Source organism: Jaculus jaculus, chromosome 10, assembly GCF_020740685.1.
Source record: "Jaculus jaculus isolate mJacJac1 chromosome 10, mJacJac1.mat.Y.cur, whole genome shotgun sequence".
In the NCBI taxonomy this organism is placed as follows: Eukaryota; Metazoa; Chordata; class Mammalia; order Rodentia; family Dipodidae; genus Jaculus; species Jaculus jaculus.
Window position 1 is genome coordinate 1,425,182 of NC_059111.1, and position 20,357 is coordinate 1,445,538.

Consider the following 20,357-nt stretch of genomic DNA (forward strand, 5'->3'; position numbering starts at 1 on the left):
AAACAGAATATCAAAAGCTTATGAACTATGAAATAGATTAAAGGTTTTTAAAGTTATGTAAGTTATTCAGTGTAACACAAAGGCTAAATCATGAAGTCAAAACTGGAACTATAAATTTTTTTTTTTGTATGTGTGTGTGGAAGGCAAAGCTCTTTCTTTCTTTCTTTCTTTCTTTCTTTCTTTCTTTCTTTCTTTCTTTTTGTTTTTCGAGGTAGGGTCTCACTCTAGCCCAGGCTGACCTGGAATTCACTATGGAGTCTCAGGGTGGCCTTGAACTCACGGCAATCCTCCTACCTCTGTCTCCCAAGTGCTAGGATTAAAGGCGTGCGCCACCACGCCTGGCCAAAGCTTTCATTTTAAAAAATTCTATCTACCAGGGCTGGAGAGATAGCTTAGCAGTTAAGGAGCTTGCCTTCAAAGCCAAAGGATCTTGGTTCAATTCCCCAGTACCTATGTAGGCAGATGCACAAGGTGGCACATACATCTGGAGTTTGTTTGCAGTGGCTGGAGGCCCTAGTGTGCCTACTCTCTCTCTCTCTCTCTCACTCTGCCCCTTTCCCTCTCTCAAATAAATAAATAAAATATTAAAAAAATTTCTACCTAGCAATTTGATTGTCTCCAAAATGTTTACTAATCATCTAGCCTAATGATTAAATTTGCTTTTGTATATGTGTATGCATTTGTATGTAAGTAGCTTCCTTCCCCCCAATTTGACATACCTTGTCTCAGACATCAAAAATAGAATATTTTATATGGAAAAAAATTCTATCTGGCTACTTTGAAATAGGGTCTTTCACTTTTCACTTTTTTTCACTTTGAAATAGGGTCTTAGTAAGTGTAGCTCACTAAGGTAGCTAGGCTGGCTGGCCAGTGAGTCTTGGAGATCCTCCTGTCACTGCCCTTACATCTCTGGGATTACAGGCACATGCCACCACACCTGGCATTTTGGAATGAAGTATTTTGACTAACTGTTCAGTGATTCTCCTGTAGACATGACTAAAAATTGTTAATAGAAATGACATAACACAATGGATATAGTAGCTATAGTAGGACAGATCTGCTGACAAGAAAACATATGAAGGTAACAGGAATGTCTTTTTGATACTTTTTTATTCTCTGTCAATTATACTGGGGGTTAAAAGGCAGTATTTATTACTGAATATACACTTCAAATATAAAAACCAAGGTGCAGGCTGTGTGTGGTAGTACACGCCTTTAATCCCAACACTCAGGAGACAGAGACCGGAGGTTCAACATGAGTTAGAGGCCATCCTGAAACTACATAGTAAATTCCAAGTCAGCCTGGGCTAGAGTGAGAACCTACCTTGAAAACCCAAAAAGAAACCAACCAACCAAACAAACAAAAACCACCAAGATGCTTCTGAATAGAAGAATCAAGTTACATACCTTCCAGATCATGGTGGGGGGTGAATAACAACTAAGATTGAAATAACAGACAATAGCACATTAAAAAGTTGCTGCTATAATATCAGTTTCCTAAGAAGGCACCACCTTCTTTTTTAAACCTTTTGATCCCTATTGACATAACACTGGCTTTAAGAGAGTGGGTAATTTGCAAAGATACTAACAGCCTGGTGAAAGGCCTGTTACATGAGACTGTGTGTTCCACAGACAACCATACTTGGGGCTCTGTAACTAGATCTCATAGCTGAGAACTCGGTGAAATACTGGATGTGACTTACCAACACCTCTGTATTGTCCACTTGCTTACATGTAGACATGCAGTCTTTGACACTTTTCCTTTGAGAACAGGTTGGAGATTTTTCATCAACTGGATATTCTTTCTCATCCTCATTTTTTAATTGGTCTGACTTTTTGCATATAAAATCTTCAGTTATTTTGAGACAGTTTTCTGTGTTATTAAGTTCAGTATTTTGCTCACATGTCTTTAGCTTTTTCAAGTCTTTATTTGAACAATTATTTTCATACTTGTTTAAATATTCGGACATTTCTAACATAGCAACTTTTATTTTTGAATCAACAGTTCTGGAATTGTCAAATTGGAGATTATCCAGTGAATCTAGATTGAAATTCTCATTTTTTATTTTCTCCTTGAATTTATTTGTGCAAACCTGTTTGTCTATACTGTTGTAATTTGAACACTGTTTATCAATTTCATGCTCCTTAAATTTACATGATTTATTTTCCAATATGCTTGCCAAGTCTACATTATTTTCATTGCAAGGAGTCATATTTGAGAACATTACTAAGCTACTTGTTCTATTCTGTGTCTCCTGACAGGTGCTTTGGGTAGGTTCCCTAGGACTATTAGGACACTGGCTTCTTATTTGGGGAGTTAATGATGCCCTTTTTTTTCTATTACCTTGGGATTGGGAAGCACTGAGATATTTACTAAGCACTGAGTTTTTCCCACTGATGCTGTCGCCTAAGCAGGAAACTTCTGTATGAGAAATAGAAACAGGGACATTGTCCCTATTTTTCTGTAACAAATTTTTTTCTTCATATGAACTTCTAAACACTTTAGAAGGAATGGAATTGGAGTTGTGCTTGCTGAATAGTGGCCGGGGAATGTGAGATGTTGTTGGGTTGATGTATTCCAAGTGCTGAGCAATTCTTGCAATGACATCTTGTCGCTCCTGGAGTAAAGAGCCTATCAGAGGATTAGTCTCTCCAGCACACTGATGAGAGTAGATACCATTAGAACTGCTAGTTTCACTTCGAGGACTTTCTGATTTTACTTGAATTTTCCCTTCATTAGTGTCTTCTGAGGACATCAAGTCTGGACTACTAAAAGAAATGGAGAATGTTTCTTTACATTTTCTTGTATTTTCATTATTCTCTTGTGAAACTCGGCAAAGTTTTGAACTAAATGGAACAGACTCCTGAATATGTGAAGCGCTTGGATCACAGTGAATCAAATGCTGGGCAATTCTTGCAATAACTTCCTGTCGGTCCTGAATTAAACAGTCTATTAAAGGGTTAGCCTCGCCAGACTGCTGGGAACTCTGGCAGCCAGAGACACAGGGGTCAACCATTGAAAATGACTTCAATGTTCTCACTGATGGTTCATGAGGCTTCACACTTCCTATGCCACCAAAGCCCCGAATGCTGGCTTGAGACATCCCATAGTCACATCTGCTGCCACAGCCAGGATACAGTTTGGTATTTCTGGCGGCCCCAGTGTACTCTGAGCTTGGGCCAGTTCTTACATGCAACACACTTTGCGGGGCCACAGTCCACATTTGTTTGTTACACAGGCGTGGAGGGCTGTTTGGACTGTATTGTTCTGCTTCATTAGGACTGTGGGGCAGATGGGTTTTATGTTCATGTTCTTGAATTCTTTTCTCATAAAGGCCAATGTTAGTGTGAATACTACAGGTCAAAACTGGGTAATTAGACTGTCTTGGTAAAGACTGAACGCTGACTTTCAAGGCCACACTGTGAGAAATGTTGGGAACAGGAAACACATGCTCAGTTGGAGTCTGTGAAAAATTCCACTGTAGGTCGACATCAGCAGCACTGATTCTAGAGTAAAGCAAAAGAGGACAGCCAATGGATCATAAAGTTGAATCATCACCACCAAGTGTTACTTTAGACCATGAAGTAGTCCTGATTGACTGTCTAACTGGAGTTTACTTTTAGCTGCTTTGTCATGAATATCATTCTCATGGAACCTATACACTCAGTACAAAGGATTGTATTTGGGAGAGATTATCTTCTCTTTTTGTGTGTGTTTTTACTAAGGCAGATATCACTGTAGACCAGCCTGGGCTCAAACTTGCAGTAATCCCCCTGCCTCGGCCTCCTAAATGTTGGATTACAGACACACATACATGAGAAGACAGGCTCTGGCCATGTTTCCTAGGTTGGTCTTATATTCCTCACTCATGTAATGTTCCTGCTTCACTTTCTTGTGTAGCTGGACTATATGCATACAGCACTATATCCAGCTATACTTATGTTAATTCAAAAAAACGTAAGAGTGGGCTGGAGGGATGGCTTAGTGGTCAAGGTGTTTGCCTGCAAAGCCAAGGGAACCAGGTTCAATTCCCCAGGACCCACATTAGCCAGATGCACATGCATCTGGAGTTTGTTTGCAGTGCCTGGAGGCCCTGCATGCCCATTCTCTCTTTCTCTGTCAAATAAACAAATAAAAAATATTATAAAAAAACATAAGAGTATTGTTATAGGAATTTAGAAGCCTAGAAAATATTTTCATGTTTCTACGGTATAATGGCAGCATGAAGTTCATTTTGGATCCCTAAGGAAAGCTTGAAAGTTCTCTGAATATTATTCTATACCAAATTTATCCCAGCAAGCAACCCTAACAAGATTTAACCCAAGATTACTAATGGAATCTAAATGTCTCCAACTTATTTTAAGAAAAACCTGATTAAATGTTCTTAACTTACATTTACACATGAAGCAAAGAAACTGTTTAAAAAGTAAAATGCCACTCAGTAAGCTAATCACTATGAATATGCATTGTCCGTTTTACCCTAGACATACCTGTAAAGAATATTTCGTGGAATAGCACCATGAGAAACACTTAGCCAAGCACTTAACTGAGAAAAAAACACAAATGAGCGGACAGCCAACAGAAGAGTCTTTTCTTCAATGAATCGATCACCATTCCTAAGGGAATTAACAAGGCACAGTTAAATGTTAGCAGGCATGAAATGACTGAATTTTTTTTTCTTTGAGGTAGGGTCTCACTCTAGACCAGGCTGACCTGGAATTCACTATATAGTCTCAGGGTGGCCTTGAACTTAGAGAGATCCTCCTACCTCTGCCTACTGTCCTGGGACTAAAGGTGTGTGCCACAATGTCCAGCTTGTGAGATGACTGAATTTTAGGAAGAGAAAAGCTAATCCTATCACTCAGGATGTATGTTTTCAAGAGCATAGGTGTGCACTTACCAATGTCACTTGATGTTGTAATTCTACATTAAATATGCCTAACCTTATTTACATAACAAATAGAGGGACTTGAGGACATAATACAATATTTAAATAATGTATAGGAAGTACTGGAAAACTTAAGATGCCAGGAATAACTTGAAACCAAGTACAGTAACTTACTGTCGAGGAACTGGCTCCAGGATCCACCTTTCCAGTAACAGTGCATCCTGCTCAATCGCAGGGTCAGTGAGCTCAGCACCCTCTGTAGTCAGGCCCTCATCGCTGTAGCAGCAGTCTGGTAGCAACATCACCTCCACCATGACTGGAAGATTGTTTTTCCACAACAGTGTGACCTCAGACCTGGTTCGTCTGGCTTGGCGACACTTAGAGAAAATGAACATAAGCAAAATGTCTCAACATGCCTAATTGTGTATTTAAATCCAAACTTTGTAATTTTAAAACAGATATCTGTAAGAGAAACAAGTCATTTATTATAGAGTTTGTTTGGTGTTAATGTTCAATGTTCAAGATGCAGATTTTCTTGAGACCTCTTTGCTTGATTTTATGGAAAAAGAACTGCTATTTACAATGTATGACAAGTCTCTGAGTGGGCCCAGCCTTGTCTATTTTGTTAATTTCATCAATGCATAGAACATTCTTAAATCTGAAGACCAAAATGAGAAAAAATCATTATCATTAAGCAGTCAAGCTTAATTATAAATTTATTTAAAAAAAATTATTGGGAGGGACTTAGCAGTTATGGTACTTGCCTGCAAAGCCTAAGGACCTAGGTTCAATTCTTTAATACCCATGTAAGCCAGATGCGCAAGGTGACACATGCATCTGGAGTTTGTTTACAGTGGCTAGAGGTCCTGGTGTGTCCATTCTCTTTCTGTCTCTCTTCTCTCTATCTCAAATAAACAAGTTAAATTAAAAAAAAAATTAACAACTACTGGGAAATTTAATATATGAATATATTGCAAATTGGTCTTATTCCCATTACTTTATCCTCTTATGTCCCCTCTCCTCTGCCCAATTTTATCTTTTGATACTTTTTATATTCATATAGTGCATTTTGTCTTATTCATTACCTTTTCTTCTCTGCCCCATACTCTGTTGAACCCTTTCTTCTTCCCAACTAGACCCAAGTACAGAGAGAGACAGAGAGAGAAAGAGAAAGAGGGAGAGTGAGTATGGGCATATTAAGTCCTCTTGCTACAAATTCCAGATGCATGTGCCACTTTGTACCTCTGGCTTTTATGTGGGTGCTGGGGAATCTAAACCAGGATTCAGGATTTTCAACCACTGAGCCATCTCCTCAGCCTGATGCCTTTTAAAAAAATGAGATCCACTAAATTTAATTTGCTTGCATGAAAATGGGTAGAATTATTTGGACAAATTATCAGTCATTCAACCACAAAAGAATATGTATCCCTCTTCCCTAACAACTATTAACTGCTAATAGGTCCTCAGGAAGGGAAAGATTTTTTTTAAGTCTAATTGTTTTAAATTTTATTGATTTGAGAGGGAAAAGACAGGGAGAAAGGTAGAAAGAGAGAGAGAATGGGCATACCAGGACCTTCAACCGATGCAAATGAACTCCAGATGTATGTGCTACCTTGCACATCTGGCTTACTTGGGTCCTGAGTAATTTGTTTGTTTATTTTGGTTTTCCAAGGTAGGATCTTGCTCTAGTACAGGCTGACCTGGAATTTACTATGTAGTCTCAGAGTAGCCTCGAACTCACAGCGATCCCACCTCTGCCTCCCAAGTGCTGGAACTAAATGTGTGTGCCACCACACCTGGCTGGTCCTGAGGAATTTAGCCTGGGTCCTTTGGCTTTGCAGGCAAGTGCCTTAACTGCTATGCCATCTTCCAGCACAAGTTCTAAAAATCTGAGTACATTTAAGAACCAAATAACTGGCAGAAATATTTTAAAAGAGAATTATATCCTACTTATCAAAATGTTTTAATACTACTACTTAAAAAAAATCAAGACAGCCATAGATTGTTACTAGAAAAATTTCAGAGCCAGGGATGGGATACTTTCCAGTGAGTTGTTGGCCAATGAGGTCATTGATGTCCCCAAAACCAAGGCTTTTGGTTTCCCACCAGAAATACATGGTAAGATCCTAATGCTGAAGATGCCATATGCTTGGGCTGCAGGTCACTGAGATATCAAGCTGGAGCTGAGCTGAGACCTCCTCCCTGTAGACCAGTTGACAGAAAGTTGAAAAAAAAACTACACTGCATGGACCCTACAGGAGAGAGAAGTCATCAATGCAGATAAACAGTGGACACTGCGAGCCTTAAGTTTAGCTAGCCAGGTCAAATAAGGCAATGGGTGCAATGGTGTCATGTCTGTTAGAGGAGAAAGCAATTTACTCACTAATTGGACTGGAGGCCTGCTCCACAGAAGGAAAACCTGCCTGGTGCTGAAAACTTAGTTAAAAGTGTATGATGAGGGAGGTCATGAGCCCTAGGGGTGAAGTGCCTGCTGGTGTCTGGCTAAATGTATATATTATGTTCACCAAATTTCTTGGTAAGTACTTTCTTAACGTCCATATCCATATATTAATGCCACTCTCACTTTTGGCTAGAGAAACATCTCTTTTCAGATGGAAGTGAACTCTGGGATTACTCAAAAGGCACCATAGGGCTCAGAAGAAGTGAGAGAGGCATATTCAGCACTGAGACATATCTATCACACCTTCTAAGGCTCAGGGTCCACTCCAGAAGAGGTGACACGAAGAATATCAGAGCCAAAAGGCAGGACTGCTTACAGTGCAATCTTCCAGACCTGGATATGGCCTGGATATCCATGATCTTGTAATGCATGGTACTACCTACACAGAACACCAAGTCTTCAAGTACCTTCAGAGCCAATTTTACATTTAAATATGAAGTTATAATCATAATAAAGTAAAGAAGATAACACAATTAGAACTACCTTATAAAGGACAGAAAACTTTAGTGTCCTATACACACTCTTACCTGGGCCAGCTTATCGCTGCATTCATGTTTGGCAGTCCCTGGGTAGCAGGACTGGGCTGGCGGACAATGGAAGCTTTCGGTCCGACCTTTGACAGAACATTCAGGTGTTCGTCCTTCTGTTATCAGTAAGGCCAATGAGACTAAGAACTCCTCTGCATCATATTCAAAGTATTCATCTAGAGTATCTGGAATAAAAGACAGTTCATGTTAAAATGCTCACCATGTTAATCATCCTGGTTTTCTTTCTACTGTTTTGCTTGCTTACTGACCTGTCATTTAATTTGTTTGAGACAGGATCTCATGTAGTGCAGGCTTGCCTTGAGCTCACCATGTAGCCAAGGCTGACCTCAAATTCCTCATCTTGTCTATACCTTCCAGATGCTGGATGAAAGGCAGGTGCCACTATGTCCAGTTACTCTAGTCTACCAATCATTAATGAGCTCTTCTTTCTGCCCATCTCTTATCTTATCAAGATAAATCATGATGTTCTTCATAAAGAGGGAAGGAGATTCACAAAAGAAATCTATCAAGCTGGGCATGTTGGCACATGCCTTTAATCCCAGAACTCTGGAGGCAGAGGACTGCTGTGAGTCCCAAGTACACCCTAGACTACATAATGAATTCCAGGTCAACCTGGGCTAGAGAGAGACCATATCTTGAAAAACAAAACAAACAAACAAAAACAATCTATTAAATGCTTCCTTAGTGGTTTTTAAGACCAGCTCAGTCTCGACCTGGACCACACGGTATGCTGTTAGCTCCCACGGTATTGAAAGGACTCATCCTGTTCCCCACTCAAGCATATAGCATAATCCTGGGGAGCAGTAGCATCTAATCTCAGATACTCTAGGAGAGTACCAAAGATAGTCCAAACATAAGTTATGTTTCATACACACACACACACATACACACACACACACACAATTTTTAAGTAATCTATACAACAACTTAAAGGAAGGAATTAATTACTTTGGCCCACAATTTCAGGTGTCAGTCCATTAAGAAAGGGAGGACATGGCAGAGTGGAATAGTTAACATCACAGTAGCCATCTTATCAAGTGACTGACAGACTCAAACAAAAGAAAAGAAAAGAACTCAATGATACATTTCTGTAACAGAAAATCATGCCAAGGTGAGAGAATGGATGGCTCTACAGAAGTGAACACTCAGGACCATCACCATGTGAAATGTTACAAAGTGTGCATGTGTATGTGTCAGTCAATATATACACTAATGCCACATTTGTCTCTTAAAGTTTTAAGATACATAATACTATACATGTGTAATGTGGCTAAGGCAAAGGCTGGAGTTCCATGCTCAAGTCTGTTCACATTCTTTAGCCTTGGGGCGAAGGCTTATAAGAAAGTAAACAGCAATGCTTGACTTTTGTTTCAAATAGTATGTGACACTTCTGTAATGTCTTAAATCATATCTTAAGATGGGTCATGACGGAAATCAAGCAAATACATAGGTAAAAACATATGAGCCTCTGAGGCTTTTAAAATCAGACACAATTAAAATGATTTAAGTTACAGGTTTGAAATGCTTACCAAAGCAACAACAAAGAAACCAGGACAACTACCAACTTTAATGCTAAAAGTATTCCTAAAGAGAACAGATATCCTCAGATAACATAAATACTTTATGGTCTTTACCATATGTAAACTTCCCAAAGCAGAACAAATTATTTACTAAAAATCTGAATTTAATTAAGGAAGGAATGTGGAATACTACTATACATGATTCATTCTCAAATATTAATGTGTCCAAGTATTATTTTAAAGAAATAATGCCCCCATCCCCTATGTCCATGTCTCAATCCTTGGAACCATATGTCATCTTTCATTCAGAAGGAATTTTCTGGGTTATAGCAGGGTCCTTATTACAGAGGAGATGGTCAGATGTGAGAAGATGCTCCAACACTGACTTTGAAGATGGAAACAAAAGAAACTGGAAAAAGTCAAGGACACTAGTTTTTCTCTATGCCCTCCAAAAGCACATAGCCTTCTGGACTCACCTACAAAATTATGAGGCAATAAATCTGTCATGTCTTAAGCAACCAAGCAGTGGCAATTTGTTTGGACAACAATGCAACCCTGTTACGAATATAATCCAAATCCTTGAAAGATCTGCATTTGTAGAGTCATCCTCCAAAAATCCTGACTCAGGTAGTCTTTTTAAAAAATATTATTTATTTATTTATTTATTTGACAGAGAAAGAGGGAGAGGGAGAGAGAATGGGCGCACCAGGGCCTCAAACCTCTTCAAACAAACTCAATGCGTGTACCCCCTTGTGCATCTGGCTCATGTGGGTCCTGGGGAAATTGAACCTGGGCCCTGTGGCTTTGCAGGTACACAAACGCCTTAATAGCTAAGCCATCCCTTCAGCCCTCAGGTAGTCTTTTTAACAAGCAAGGTCTGAGGCACTTATGTCATGGTCCATAAGCCACACCTTAATAAGCAATGCTTCTGGTCACACAGAACAGCAGACATTCTTTATCTATTTGACCTATAAATACTAAGATTTTTCTCAGCTTCAGAATAATATGAAAGTACATACAGCAGAAAATACTGGCAGATTAAAAATGTATAAAATCAGCTGGATGTGGTGCATGCTTTTAATTCCTGCACATGGGAGGCAGAGATAGGTGGATTGTTGTGAGTTCAAGGCCACTCTGAGACTACATAGTAAATTTCAGGTCAACCTAGGCTAGAGTGAGACCCTACCTTGAATCACCACCCTCCCAAAAAAGCCCAACAACAAAATTTGTCTTGCAATTTTTTTTTTTTTTTTTTTGGTTTTTTAAGGTAGGGTCTCACTTTAGCCCCAGACTGACCTAGAACTCATTATGTAGTCTCAGGGTGGCCTCGAACTCACAGCAATTCTCCTACCTCTGTCACCTGAGTGCTGGGATTAAAGGCTGTCTTGCAAATTTCGATAGCAGTAGTGCCCACATGAAATTGACATGTATGTGCTGGGTACCATCAGGAGTCAACACTGATCTCCCCAGAGATTGATTGTTTTTGGAGAAGTGTATAACTAGTCACAAAATTTGAGAAAGCATATTTATTGTCATAAAAACATGAAGGATACTTTTCCATTGCCTGAGTGGAAATTTTCTTTTTATGTGGGACAGTTGTGACCTAATGATAATTTTTAATACTTTCTATTAATATCAGCTCTGAAGCTAGTTGTACTGATCTGAGCTTGTGTTTGTTCCTAATAAAAGTAAAATGAACCTAAAAACAACAACAACAAAGATCGTTTAGGATGGAAAACTATAATTTAATCATGAATGGTTTTTGTAAAGATTGCACTTTAAGGTTAGTATGTATAGAAATTACATTTTTTTTTCCCTCTAGCTTTTTCCTACAAAGGCAGATTGAACTGTGCTGTTTTTTCTTTAGAGTGGTGACTCTACCAGATGCTTATCCTTTAGTGAAGATAGGGTTCAAATGGTGGGACTTGATGACAAAGATATGGTTTTTATTATTGCTTATTGGGTGGTTATGGTCATATAATCAACTTCAGGTAGCCAAGTATAGCATGTTTCCTAGAACCAGATTAAACTGGTTTGAGTTCAACCAATTCACATGCAATGAGAGTTAGTCAACTGAGTATAGCTATTATCAAGCAATTATTTACGGTTATTTCTAAACTATGTCTAGGAGAGAATTTTTTCAATCTGCTTAAATTTATTTAATATTTAACTTGAATGTGTCCCTGTGATTTTTTTTTTTTTGAGGTAGTCTTATGTAGCCCAGGCTGGTATTAAACTCATGGTATAGCTGAGGATGATCCTGAAATTATCTTTCTGCCTCTACCTCCTAAGTGCTGAGATAGGCCTGTGACACCACACATGGCCCTCACTATAAAGTTTTGATAACCAAATGACAGATCTTGAGCTCAGCATTTATAGGTACATTAGATCTTGAAATGCAGAGATCACTCAATAGAGCAATAGCCAATGAAAGCTTCAGTGACAGGATCTATAAGACTTGGATTCTAATTTCACTTTTGTAATAAACTAGCAACTAGTCCTTAAGAAAGGTCAATTAAATTTTATGCCTCTCAGGCAACTCACTAGTACAATAAAGGTGGGTGAAACTGGATGTTTTTTTTTTTTCTGTTTCATTTGATCTAGTTATCCAATTTTTGTGATTATAAATACTACCATTCCACTTCTTGTTAATACCACCTTGGCCACAAGTACAGACTGACCCTACGTCTAGCCTACCAAAACAAACTAAAAATAATCATGGGGTTGTTGCCTAGAGTATAAAACTTGTCCCAACCACAGCTGACCTTAGAACGATCTATGTGTCTATCTTATTTCTTGTTCCCAACATGCCCTGAGTGTGGTACAATCTGACTGGGTCTGTTTCTCCCCAGTGAACCATTTCATTCCCAGAGTGGTTGGAATGTTGGCTGTCATATTGGAAGTAATGGAGTCAGGAGATGAAAACAAGTCAACTATCCTTCCCTTCCCTCTTTATACCACATGCTCGGAGCCATCTCATCCTGCCTCCATTTCAAAATGCATTTTCCCTATCCCACTGAATTACTAGCATTTCCTATTTCCTGCACCCACCTCCTAGTAGGCCTCATGAAGTGTACCCTGGAAAAACTTTGCAGTCAAGGGCTGGAGAGATGGCTTAGCGGTTAAGCACTTGCCTGTGAAGCCTAAGGACCCTGCTTCAAGGCTCCGTTCCCCAGGTCCCACGTTAGCCAGATGCACAAGGGGGTGCACACGTCTGGAGTTTGTTTGCAGAGGCTGGAAGCCCTGGCGCGCCCATTCTCTCTCTCTCCCTCTATCTGTCTTTCTCTCTGTGTCTGTCACTCTCAAATAAATTAAAAAAATAAATAAAATAAATAAAAACTTTGCAGTCAAGAAGCCTGTATTCCCACCTACCAAGTAGGAGGATCACCAAGAGTTCAAGGCCACCATGAGACTACATAGTGAATTCCAGGTCAGCCTGAGCTACAATGAGGTGGGAAAAAAAAAAAAAAAGATTATAGATCCAATATGCCACAAGATGCTTATATAAGGAGTTGAGGATATATAAGGGATAAAAACCTAACCTAAATTCTAATTTAAATACTCACTAGAAAATTAAGAATTTAAAAGAGAAGTATTTGATATTCACATGCCAAAACATGTCAGTGAAATTCAGCTCTTTTCCAGAAAGCAATGGCAGAGCAAGCCACTGTCACCACATTGCAAGGAGAGATTGATCTTATAGTGCTGAGACAAATAAATTTAGTTTGTGATGTGCTAATGGAAACAGATATATCAAAGTGCTATGGGACTAGTTAGGACACCAGAGGAAGCTTTTAGAAGACGTGTTACTTTAAAATGTAAGGATTAAGCCAGGCCTGGTGGCGCACACACTGAGTTCGAGGCCAGCATGGGACTACATAGTGATTCCAGGTCAGCCTAAGCTAGAATGAGACCCTACCTTGAAAACCCAAAAAAAAGTAAATAAATTTTTAAAAAGTACAGATTAAAACAAGATGGGTGTTGGAAAACTTACTGGGGACCCTTTGGTTTTGCTATAATTATTGTATTACAGATGTATTGGCATAAACTTAGGAGCCATAGCAATTTTATTCATTGCATTTTTAATTGTACTAACCCTATTTAACCATCAGACTTAATTTTGTCTCAGGGCCTAAAATGCCTCAACTAGAAAATACTTTCACTATCCTTTGTGGACACAGTCCTGACTACATGTTAGCTGGAGTAATGACTCAAGAACACTATCACAGAAAAAAAACAATCCTCTCTCTAAAAACCAAACATTCTAGATTTAGCTGGGTGCTCTGAGGAATACTCTGTGCTAAAAAGGCTGTAGTCTACTATTCTAGTGCTGTTTTGTTTTGTTCAAGCCTTAGTAATCCCAGTTAACTGGCACATACTTTCCAAAATTATCCTTAAGCTTAACCCAATTTAGTCTTGTATTTTTAACCTCATGAAGGTAGGATTACAACATAGGCTGCCCCCCCCCCAATACTCTGTCCTTTCAACCTTCTTTCATCTAACACATGCATGGCCCATACACTTCCGAGTAAACTGAGCATTTGTATTTCCCACTGAGCATGTTTGTACATGTGAAACCTTAAACCTCCTGGAGAAACAAACAAACAAACAAACAAAAAATGATGGAAGACAAGTGTGTTTCAGTTAAGACTTTAGAAACTCAAGTAAGATCAGTTTGGCTTGACTGTCTTAAACAAAGATGGAAGTAGATGACATTGGCAGGGATTGACCTGCCCTTTCTAGAACAGAATTTTTTCTGGAAGATATTCCAGATGGCAGCCACAGAACATAGGGACCATCTTTCAGATCTCCCCAACTCTGTCTGTAGCTCAGACACCTGCTCACTGCAATGTCAACATCCCTATCCCTATCCCATCCTATCCAGAATACTACAAGAGAGTGCAGGCACAGTGCACACTTATCCAGCAGTCTCCTATCCTATGCTATCCTACCTCTTATCCTATCCTAAATATTACAGGAGAGTGCAGGCACAGTGAATACTTACCCAGAAGTCCCCTCCCCCTCCCCCTCCCCCTCCCCCTCCCCATCCCCATCCTATCCTATCCTATCCTATCCTATCCTAGAACATTACAGGAGAGTGCAGGCACAGTATACACTTACCTAGAAGTTTATCCTATCCTATCCAGAATACTACAGGAGAGTGCAGGCACGGTGCACACTCACTCAGCAGTCTATCCTAATCCTAATCCTAATCCTAATCCTATCCTATCCTATCCTATCCTATCCTATCCTATCCTATCCTATCCTATCCTATCCTATCCTAATCTCCATCCCATCCCATCCCATCCCATCCCATCCAGAATACTACAGAAGAGTGCAGACACAATGCATATTCCCCAAGACAGACATCTGTACAGAGTGGACACAGTGTACTTTTCTGTCCACCATGAAGAGTTTTGCTTACATACATATCCTGAAATCCTTACCCAGTCTATCATAGACTCTTTTAGTTTATAGAGTGAGGTTTGGTTTGGATTTTTTTTTTTTTTTTTTTTTTTTGAGACAGAGCGTCAAGTAATTCAGGCTGGCTCAACCTTCCTATGTGGCTGAGGATGACCTTGAACTTCTGATCCTCCTGTTTCTAATTCCTTAGTGGTGGGATTATAGATTTGTACCACCAAGATTGGTTTTATGCAGTACTAGGGACCTAATTCAGAGTTTTGTATATGCTGGGTAAGCACTCCACCAATTTAACTACACCCCAGCCATTTTAAAATTTTTATTTGTGTGTGTGTGTGTGTGTGTGTGTGTGTATGTATGTATGTATGTATGTATGTATGTGTATATTGTGTTAGTTGCAAATGTGCCAAAGTGTTCATGTGGAGATCAGAGAACCACCTCAGGGGTATTTCTCATTTCCTGCCACATTATTTTGAGCCAGAATCTCATTGTTTTATTACTGCTGCTTGTGAGCTTCTAGGTTCTCCTGGCTATACCTCCTGCTGCTTTACATGGGCAATGAGAAGAACTGAATGTGGACCAGCAGGCTTATATACAAACATCTTTACTGCTGAGGTATTACCTCAGGTTATCCAGATTATTTTAAAAAGAGGGTCTCAAACTCCATATTAGCCAAGAATCTTAATCATCTTGCCTATACCGCCAACTGCTGGGATTATGGGTATGTGCCACTGATTTTTATTATTATTATTATTATTATTTGAGACAGGTTCTTGCTATGTAGCCCTTGTTGGTCTGGCATTAACTATGTAAGCCAGGCTGGCTTCAAACTTTTGGCAAATCCTTCAGAATCAACCTCCCAAATGCTAGGATTCCAGATGTGTGTCACCATGCCCAGCTTTGGGAGACTCAGAAGGCATCATGGTGCTGGAAAGAAGTAACAGGAGTGCTTAGCACTGCGCTATCTCTATCATACTTTCCAAGGCTCGGGGTCTATTGTGGAAGAGGTGGCAGAAAGAATGTAAGAGCCAAAGGAAGGGTAGGATTCCTTACAACATGCTCCCCCCAGACACAAAATGGCCTGGGTATCCATGACCTCACAGTGCCTGACACTACCTATATAAGACCATCATAATAGGAGGAAAAGATCCTGACATCAAAATAAAAGAGAGACTGAGATGGGGAGGGGATATGATGGAGAGTGGAATTTCAAAGGGAGAGTAGGGGGAGGGAGGGATTACCATGGGCTATTGTTTACAATCATGGAAATTGTTAATAAAAAAATTTGAAAAGAAAGAAAAAATGGTCTTTTCCCTTTTTGCCAATTGCAAGCGGATCTTTGGGCCAATGCAGACAGCACCTACTAGTTTCATTTGACTAAGAGAGAGAGAAAAAATGGAATGTACATGCAAAATATTGTTTCTCTTTTCATTGTGTTTGTTTTCTAAATCCTATTTATTTATTTGACAGAGAGAGAAAAAAAATGGGCATGCAAAGGCCTCTAGTCACTGCAAATAAACTCCAGACACATGTGCCACCTTGAGCATCTGACTTACGTGGGTATTGGGGAATCAAACCTGGGTTCTTAGCCTTTACAGGCAAGCACCTTAACTACTAATCCATCACTTCAGCCCATTTTCTAGTTCTTAATTAGCTAAAATGTATCTTCAGTAAATTGTCGGGCCAAATTATGTTTATGTAGAAATCAAATCATCTTAGGCTCGAGTCTAGCTCAGTGCTACAGTGCTTGTCTAATATACACAAGACCCTGATTTTGAACTCAAACACAACAAAAAAATCAATTTAGTTTCACATCTTCATTATCCACTCATCAGTTGAGTATAGGTTTCATGAACTTACTAAAAAATAAAACTCTCAGGCTGGAGAGATGGCTTACCTGTTAAGGTGTTTACTTGAGAAGCCTAAGGCAGGTTTAATTCCCCAGGACCCATGTAATCCAGATGCACAAGGTTGCGCATATGTCTGGAGTGCATTTGAAGTGGCTGCAGGCTCTGGTGCACCCATTCTTTCTTTCTGTCTTTCTCTCTAATAAATAATTTCTTTTTTTTTTTAATAAATAATTTCTAGAAAAAAGAAAAACCTCAGATTGTTATACCCCTTCATCCTACAGTTTTACATTATATAACTCAAGAATTTGGGTTCAGGATGTGGTAAAGCACTTGCTTGATATGTTCAAGGTCCAAGGTTTGATCCGCAGTATTGCCACCTCTTCCTTCTCCAAGAGAAGGAATTTTATTCTCCAAGAGAATAAAATTTAGAAATGTCAAATGAGATATTATGTTATAGCCTAAAAAGTTCAAAATGCATAGGCATTATTTATATCACTATGAGTCTTGTATATATAGTAAATATATATGTAAATACTTTATCAAGCAGATGAATTTTCACAAATACAAAAAGTATAGCCACAGGGCGTGGTGTCACAGGCCTTTAATCACAGCACTGAAGAGAGGCAGAGGTAGGAGGACCATCATGAGTTTAAGGCCATCCTGAGACTTCATAGTGATTTTCAGGTTAGCCTGGGCTAAAATGAGACCCAACCTCAAAAAAAAAAAAAAAAAAAAAAGGTATAACCAACTTACAGATCTGACACACAAAAAAGAGGACAATGGAAATTCTATTGTCAAATAATAAAGTCAACATAGTAAATTCCAGGTCAGCCTGGATCAGGGTGGAACCCTAGCTTGAAAAACTTAAGAAAGAAAGAGAGAGAGAGAGAGAGAGAGAGAGAGAGAGAGAGAGAGAGAGAGAGAGAGAAGAGGAGGAGGAGGAGGAGGAGGAGGAGGAGGAGGAGGAGGAGGAGGAGGAGGAGGAGGAGGAGAAAGAGGAGGAGGAAGAGGAGGAAGGGAGAAAATTTCAGGGCTGTAGAGATGGGTTAGCAGTTAAGGTGCTTGCCAGTGAAACCTAGGGACCAAGGTTCGATTCTCCAGGTCCCACATAAGCCAGATGCACATGGTGGCACATGCATCTGAAGTTCGTTTGCAGTGGCTAGAGGCCCTGGTATGTCCATTCTCTCTCTCTCTCTCTCTCTCTCTTTCTCTCTCTCTCTCTCTGTCTCCAATAAATAAATAAAAATAAAATCTAGCTGTGCATGGTGGCACACACCTTTAATCCCAGCACTCGGGAGAGGCAGAGGTAGGAGGACTGTCATGAGTTTGAGGCCACTCTGAGACTACATAGTGAATTCCAGGTCAGCCTGGACTAAAGTGACACCCTACCTTGAAAAACCAGAAAAAAAAAAATAAATAAAGTCAGCTACCCCATTGAACAGGCATTTTCAGTTGCTATGGTAGACAAAAGATGCTTATACGTTGAGGATTCTGTCAAGACCATTCCTTCTAGCTACGATGGCAAAACCTTCACGTGACAGACACTAGACTTTGTCATCAATTTCATGTTCTTCATCTTCCATTAACTTATGAAATAAACCAAAGGTAAATAGGCAACAAATCATTCTAATTAAAACTTTGAGGCTAGGAATGGTGGTGCACACCCTTAATCCCAGCACTTGGTAGGCAGAGATAGGAGGACTACCATTTTTTGAAGCCTGGGACTACATAGTGAATTCCAGGTCAGCCTGGGCTTGAGTAAGACCATACCTTGAAAAACCAAAAAGGAAACAAAACAAAACAAAACAAAACTTCAGGGCCAATGATATAGCTTACAGGCAGAACTGCCTAGCATATAACCTAGTCTATCCCCAGCCCCACATTCCAATCAATCGCTATTAGCTCAGCACTGAGTGTCATAAAATAGGCAGTATGTCAACTAAAGTGCTCTATTTCAATAAGTCTTAAAGAATCAATTATGAAAACTCACTTCAAGTATTTGAAAAATTGTAAAAAAAAAAAACCAAAAAAACAAAAACCTAACACATGACAAAGTCTTTATATAATCTGTTGGATAAACAAGTTTTTTTTTTTTTAGGTCTCATATGAACAAGCTGTAATTTATCGCTGCTGAATCAGTGTGGCTTAAATTAATAAGAGTTTACTATATTCAAATATTAATTACATGTAAAATTATCATTCTTAGGAGGGTAACTTTAACTTTAAAATACTATCTTACACATTTGTGATGTTCTCTCTCAAATCATTTGCTCTTCCATTTGTTTTAGGTGGATATGTAACAAGCATGACAATGAGCCTGCCCTCAGTTACATTACTGCAGAACTAGTCAACAGGTCAGACAATCACGAGAAGCGGTGTGAGGGAGCATCTCCACATGCGCTTTACAGAAAGGCAGCAAAGCTGTTCCTTCATGTCCAAAACCCACTCGGCCACATTCTAACAATCTGCCATGCTCAGAGACAATCAATCCAATTAAAAATATATAACATTCTTAGCAGCTTGTATTTGAAAATTACTGTCTGCCTGTGCATACAGCTAGTATTCCTAGCTAACTCACATTCCCTTTTCAGTATTCTCATTTCTGTCATGTCCTCATTAAAGTGAACACTTTGTATTTGGTTTCTTTTCTTCCTACTCATTGCTTAGATTAGCATTTTAATAATCTTTTAGGCAACGCTTTCCAAAGAACACAGCTATGAAGAGAATCCCTCATGTCCCTTGTTTTTCAGTGTGATCACATGCCAGCCCTGATTTTTAAAACCCATGCAAAATAAGCTCTGTGACGGGTAAACAGCCACAGAAAGCTGGACGCTTAAAAATAAAGCAGTGACAACACTTCACTACACACCTTCTCGGTGAAGCCCATTGTTTCCTCTGAAAACCATACTGGAATCCTGTACAAAAGAAGTTGCCTCTGGTTGTCAACAGCCAGAATGTCTGCACCTGAAGGATCCAGATATCTGCAGCAGTTCATAAATGCTCAGCGTTGGGTGCTGATTCCACTTCCCTCCATAAGGTTTGTCACAAAGGCAGCAGAGTAAAGGCACACATAGCAACAGCGCTCACAGCTGATTGGATGGAGGGTGTGCTCAGCCTCCACTGCTGGCTAGGTCCACTCCAGCTTCCTGTCTGCTCAGCAGGCAGCACTGTCATGTTTTCTTTGATTCTCTTAAGAACTCAGCTATGCACAGGCAACTTGAAAGAGCAGTAGCTAGTGGGACCCCTAGACCACGTATTTTTATGGGTTTAAAAGACAGGATTGCCTGAGATAAAACTGACTGTAGTGAGTGTTTCACATACAACTGAAGACAAAGGATGGTGATGGCAAACAACTTATTACTTCAGATTTCAAGTAGTAAGGTTCTTACCAAGAGAATGCCTTTGAAAATGTGTTAATATGAAATTTCTAACAACCAGAATAAAGCATCAGCCTGCACTTTGCTAGAACCATGAATTATAACAAATTCCCCACACTCCCAGGAAAGCACAGCAGTAACACAGTCAAGTGTGGAGGATCTGGCATACTCTCCTCATGCTATGCCTTCTCAGAGGGCCAAAACAGGCCAAAGGACTGATTAGAACAGGGTTGAGAAAGGAAAAATAATCAGTGTTTTAGTAAACTCAAGACTTAGCTACGTATTTCCAGT

The 20,357-nt window shown here is 39.5% G+C and overlaps 1 protein-coding gene across 2 annotated transcripts in view; it reads right to left on the reverse strand.

Annotated features, from left to right (window-relative positions):
- Positions 1–20,357, reverse strand: part of Fam214a (family with sequence similarity 214 member A) — a 69,776-nt gene that overhangs the window by 25,608 nt on the left and 23,811 nt on the right. Inside the window, exons 1-5 of one of the 2 annotated variants that reach the window (XM_045160579.1) lie at positions 19,559–19,713; positions 7,878–8,062; positions 5,064–5,266; positions 4,492–4,617; positions 1,704–3,507 (exon numbers count right to left, since the gene is read on the reverse strand). In XM_045160579.1, coding sequence (XP_045016514.1) covers positions 1,704–3,507; positions 4,492–4,617; positions 5,064–5,266; positions 7,878–8,062; positions 19,559–19,595 — 2,355 coding nt within the window. In that variant the 5' untranslated portion in view covers positions 19,596–19,713. Of the gene's footprint in view, positions 1–1,703; positions 3,508–4,491; positions 4,618–5,063; positions 5,267–7,877; positions 8,063–19,558; positions 19,714–20,357 lie in introns of those variants that run through there. The other variant, XM_045160580.1, reaches the window with a different exon arrangement.